Here is a 6,084-nt window from a genome sequence, read left to right on the forward strand (position 1 = left end):
CTTCATGATGGAGCTTAGGTATGGTGTCTTCTTCGATTCACAGCTTCGTGCTATACCTGTTGTAAACATCATTCCATGTAGTTGCAGGAAATTCTCTAAGACTTTCTTTGAGTCGTCTCGTGGCTTCAGAACTTTTGTCATTTAAATTACTTGCAAAAGCTATAGCAGCCCAATTGTCTGGCACATGAGGTAGAGTCATTCTTTCACGTTGGAATCTATCAACGAAGTTTCTAAGCAACTCCGAATCCCCTTGTTTGATTTTGAAAATATCTTCCATCCTTTTCTCAACTTTTTGTGCTCCCGAATGTGCTTTAATAAAAGAATCTGCAAGCTCAGCAAAAGAATTAATAGAATTTTCAGATAAAAGAGAATACCAGGTTAATGCACCCTTGGTGAGTGTTTCTCCAAATTTCTTGACCAATACTGATTCAATTTCTTGTTTGGTCAAGTCGTTGCCTTTCACGCCGGTTGTAAATGCAGTCACGTGGTCACGTGGGTCTGTAGTACCATCATATTTCGGGATGTCATGCATTTTGAATTTTTTCGGAATTGGAAGGGGAGCAGCACTAGGCTTCCATGGCTGTTGTGAGTATTTGTCCATGTCTACTCCTTTTATTACAGGTGGAACTCCAGGGATTTGTTCTATTCGCTCATTTTGTTCCTTCAGCTGTTTCTGCAAGGTTAGTACTAAATTTTGCAAATATGAATTATTTAAATTACCTGGTCCCCCTTCTTGTGGTTCACTGGGGGTTGCTCCGTTTCCAGAATTATCAAGACCAGAACGGGGGTTCTCCAATGTATTATTATTAGGAGTCGGTGTAGGTGGCGCAGCAGGCAATCGACTAACAAGTGCCTGAAGAGCTTTGCCGACTTGTGCATCGATTAGCTTTTGCAAAGCTTCAGTTGTAACTCCTTCAAAATGTTCAGATTGCTCTTGTTGATCAGCACGGGATTCAGTAACAGGAGTGCCTTCACGAGATTGACGTGGTGAATTTAAAGGAGAGGGAACCACGATATCTTGATTTTGATGTATTTGATTCTCATGGTTTCCCAATGTGTTGTTACTGTTGTTATCGGCGTTATTGTTTGACATGGTGACGATAATAGATAAGATATAGCTTAAAAGGAAAGATTATCAGATTTCCGGTAACGGAACCAATTTGTTTAACCAAAAATCTGAGTCCTTGGTCAAAGCTAAAAGAGAAATTCTGGTTACTGATAATCAGGAGACAAAAAATAAAATACTTTTGAGAACAATGGTAGAAGGTAAATAGATAAGTATTTCAATGAATTCTCAATAGTATTCCGTGTCCTTACAAATGATGATACTTCTTCCTTTTATAGATCATTCTAGGTAAAAGAATAAAGCCTCAGCTTTAATGATATAATCATGAGCAATAAATGACATTAAATAAGCCGTTATACAATCATTCCTATTAAATACCAACTTTATAACGTATCAGACATTTAATAATGAATTTGGACTCCTTTCTGTCATTTGATCCTTGCTTTCAATGCCTTCTAATCCGTTGGCTGTAAATAATTTAAATTGGTACGAGACTCGTATCTATACGTCGTCTCGTGCTTATTTAAATTCTTCTTCCCGTGGTTGTTTTCACCGTGCCTCTTAGTCAATTGCTGTTCTTTGACCATTCAACTAATCCACGTGTCATGCCACATCATTTTTAATATAAATTCAGTTTTTTTCCAATACAAAATACTAATTTGATTATGAGAATTTGCAAATACTAAATTATAATGTTTAAACTTTAAATGAAATGTTGAAATATTGATTTGAATGTATACAAGTGAATACTTATTTCCACTCACAAATCATCAATTATCACTAACTTCTTCTAAATAAAGTTTAAATTCAAACACAACTGTAACTTCAACCAACTATTTTTTTTTTCGACTTCAAAGAAATACCATAGAGTGGAAATATGTTTTGTTCATTGTCGAATTTGCAAAGAATGAGTGTTCAAATAAATTTAAAAGTAATTAGTGGAGTCATTTTTAACTCTTTTTCACACCTTTATAATATATTTTATACATTCAATATAAGACATTTTATATCTCAAACACTTAAGATCCAATCGTTATGTTTAGAGTTTAGACCTTCTAGTAATACTAATTAAAAGTCAAATGTTCGCACATGGCATAGCAAAATTATATGGTGAATACATGTGAGTACTCAATCATATCCCGTCTTTCAGGTCAATTGATCTGATGTTCTAAGTTGGATCAAAATATATCCAGTAGTACGTCATTTCTAATATAATATCCAGAGGAATCATACCTTCCTTTCTCATTTATTTTTTTTCCTTCATCAGGTTTAAAAAAATTGCATAGGTAATTATAAAAATATTTAGATAAATATTGAGTGAGCAACCACTAGTCCACTACTAAACTCATTTTTTCTCGTTTTTCAGAATTTTTATCGTCGAACATCCATGATTTTAAAATCCTAAATTCGTCACTATAACCAATGTAAACCGTATTTTAAATAAAGAATATGCAAAAACAAAAATCTCATCCTTATAACACTATGGTACATATTTAACCATCGAATCACAACTCATGTCTTGTCAATAAGGAGGTTTCAAATATAATGTTCCCAAAGTCGAGAAATGATCGATGACATTGATTACCAACTTTACAAAGGTATTTTCCTATTAATGGAGTGGTAAATTCCTGTAAAATGTTTACACATTGAATCTTTAAAAAATTCTTCTATCTATTCTAAAAATTGAAATAGAAATTCGGCCACTCTAAAAACCACTACCATACAAAAGGAAACTGCAAAAAGACAATATATAAGTCATCTCTAATCAATCAACTCAAATATGCTTTACACAATTAAATATTTCTAATCTCTTTAACCCCATTATCCAAAACAGCGATATTACTTCTCGACCCCTTAATTATCCCAAATTTCCTCAACAATCCCACACACCAATCCCCCAAATTTAAAACAATGTAAGTCCCAATTCCGCCGATCAAGCCATACGCAATTGAATAAGTTAACGGCGTCAAAATCAACGTCACAAACGCCGGTATTGCTTGCCTCATGTCATCCCACTCCACTTCTACCACAGACTTCATCATCATCACTCCCACTACTATTAACGGCGGCCCAACAGCCCACGCCGGTATCGAAGCTAATAACGGCGTGAAAAAAAACGCCAGAAAAAAATATCCCGCCGCCGTTAACGCCGTCATCCCTGTTCTACCACCTTCCTTTATACCCGTTGACGATTCAATAAACGTCGTTACCGGTGACGTCCCTAACAGTGAACCTATAACGATCGATGATGCGTCCGACAAGAAGGCAAAATATTGTCCCTCGAAATTTCCGTTTTCGTCGGCGAAACCGGCGAAGTGCGCCATTGAATACAGAGTTCCGGTGGTAGACAATATATCTACATATAAGAAAGTTATCAAAGCTTCCCAGAAATGACCTTTCCCTATGCCTTTAAAACTCAAAGCCCCAGCTGTGCTCTCAATTTTGTGAACATCAACGACTTGTTTGAAATATTCGTACGCGGAATTCCCCGCCGGAGTATTTGGAAAAACGGTGACTTTTGTGTTTCTGAACCACGAAATCGCTGTGACAAAGATGATGCCATAAATCATTGCACCTTTAATGTTTTTAGACAAACAATAAGATATTATGACAAATCCAACTATACCGAGCCAAAGCGTTGGACTCTCCATGCGATCATGCAAACATAATATATCACCGGAAACGGAGCCCCCAGGGATGAGAGTCATGGTGCCGTTTACGGCGGCCATTACCGGAGCTACTCCTGCCCGAGATGACCGCGGGCAGCCTGCAAGTGTGACGAGTGTTGATGGGCTGTATCCAACGAGTCCAATACCCTGGTTGTTCTGTAGCCCAATGAAAGCGAGGAAAAGCCCAATGCCGGCGCCGGAGGAGATTCGGACTGGTTTAGGAATCAGTTTAGCTAACTTTGCACGTAAACCGATAGCTGAAATGAGTATAAATAAAATTCCTTCGATGAAAACTGCGGCTAATGCGCTTTGATAGGAAACATTTCCCGAACCATGAAACCCAACAACCGTGTACGCGAAGTAAGCATTAATGCCCATTCCAGGAGCTAACGCTAACGGCAAATTCGCAAATACTCCCATAATTAGACACCCCATGAGAGAAGAAGCCACAGTTGCTACAATCAAATCTTTCCGGGTTCTATCAAGGCAGGCGGAATAACCCGGGTTAACGGGTTCAAATTTACAGGAAGCATCAGGAGTTATGAGTTGGATATTAGGGTTACCGGTGCAGTTATTCGGCGAGACAGTGGGATCGGAGCATAACTGAATACAGTCAGAAACAGAACAAGTACCGCCGGAATCAGAGAGAATAGAAGCGTTAACGGCTAAGATATACGCCATAGTAAGGAACGTTGTGGTGCCAGCACGAAGCTCAGTGGTGAAGGTGGTGTTACGTTGCTTCAGCTTGAAACGCTTGCCCACTCGGCTTTCTGCCATGTAATCATTGAGACGGGTCAACGGAGATTGTCTGCCGCTCGACGGCGGCGGTGGAAGAGGTGGCTGTGGTGTCCCAGACTCCACGTCCATGGGGGTCTGAAAGTTTTTGCGAGTGTGAAAAGAAAGGTGGAGTTATGGGGCTTCAACTTTTTTTGGATCAAAAGGCAGGCCACCCCTTTATATATGACGATGACACGTTTTTACAAGACTTTTATAATATTCTAATCATTCAATTAATGGGAATATTTTCTGGATTATTATGTTTTAAGTTTATAGTATAAAATTCTGTTAGAGGTTACAGCTTGTTTTCAGGGAAGAGGAGGAGAAGTCCGAGTTGGGAATAAAAGAGTTAGAGAGGCATTCGGCTGCAGATGGAAGAGGTGGGGTATCTTGCTTTAGTGTAAAAGAATCTCAAGGTTTTTTTTTTTTTTTTAAAAGTCAAAACATGGAAATTAGAAATATGCTTGGATTTACTCGATCCTGAAAACCATTAATGCTTCTTTGAGAAAAATAAAAGAAAACAATTTAATAATTTTCAAGTACTGAATTTATGAATCAATTTCTGTGAAACTGAAAAAATTTGTCGTAGACGGATCTTAAAAAAAGTAGGTTTCCTCTTTTTGGCATTTTTTGGGGGTAAAAATACGACAGGCATGACACGAAGATGAAGCATACGTCTGTTCTCTTTTGAAGATCTGAGTATTAATCTCAGTAGTACTATAATCTAAGATTGTTTTCTGGATTACGAATCTTTGCGCGATTCAATCTCTCACATCCATTAAAGCCTCAAACACGATCAATTACGTACGAGTTCTTTGCATTTTACACTGTTTAATGTACGTAGAGGTGGACATAGTTTGGACAAACTCAGAATCCAAACCGATATACGATTTTGAATTTTTGGTTTGTTTTTTCGAATCACATATTGTATTTGAGATTTAAGTTTTAAAATGTTTGGATTTCGAATCGGATGTCAAATTTGGTACTTCGGATTTTTGGATACCCGAAAATTCAAAATTATATACCTTGTCCATTATCCTTATACCAATACTAATAACTCCAATATCCTATCCATGAGATATTAGCTCATATATTTGGTACTAATTGCTGAGTCAACGGTGGAATACTTTTATTTGGATATGGTTTTATTATTGTTAATTCTTATCGTCTTTATTCACCACCTTAACCAGAGCTAACTACAAGCCAAAATATGTTGCAATCACCCAGACCTTTCTAATACTAAAAACCTGTGTACATAATTTCTTCAGTTGCTTACTCGGCCTAAGCAAGACTGACCGAACACCCGAAAGAAGTTCTTTCTCCATCGAACTGGAATGGACGAAGAACGAGGAGACATTCTTCATAGGGAAGAGCCCTGAGAAATTTCACGATAACTGAAGAGGAAATGCGGCATTACTACTTTTATAAGACTCTAGACTTGGAAGGCATTCCCAGTTCCCCATAACACAGTCTAAGGGTCATTACGAGTTGGACTCATCGTGAAACTCACTTATTCTTAGAGAAATGATGTGTGCCAGTCTTCCCTACCATCTGCCTATCTGCTTCCAGCTT

At 37.7% G+C, this 6,084-nt stretch overlaps 1 protein-coding gene across 1 annotated transcript; it reads right to left on the reverse strand.

Moving 5' to 3' along the window:
• Positions 1-2,623: 2,623 nt before the first annotated feature.
• Positions 2,624-4,878, reverse strand: LOC107795772 (adenine/guanine permease AZG1-like). The gene has a single exon (XM_016618456.2). The coding sequence runs from the start codon at positions 4,600-4,602 to the stop codon at positions 2,860-2,862; it is 1,743 nt and encodes a 580-aa protein (XP_016473942.1). The 5' UTR covers positions 4,603-4,878; the 3' UTR covers positions 2,624-2,859.
• Between the last annotated feature and the right edge of the window lie 1,206 nt (positions 4,879-6,084).

This window comes from Nicotiana tabacum, chromosome 6 (genome assembly GCF_000715075.1).
Source record: "Nicotiana tabacum cultivar K326 chromosome 6, ASM71507v2, whole genome shotgun sequence".
NCBI lineage: Eukaryota > Viridiplantae > Streptophyta > Magnoliopsida > Solanales > Solanaceae > Nicotiana > Nicotiana tabacum.

What these genes read in the sequence shown, in the direction of transcription:
- LOC107795772 (XM_016618456.2), bottom strand. Translation starts at nt 4,602, where the DNA reads ATGGACGTGGAGTCTGGGACACCACAGCCACCTCTTCCACCGCCGCCG.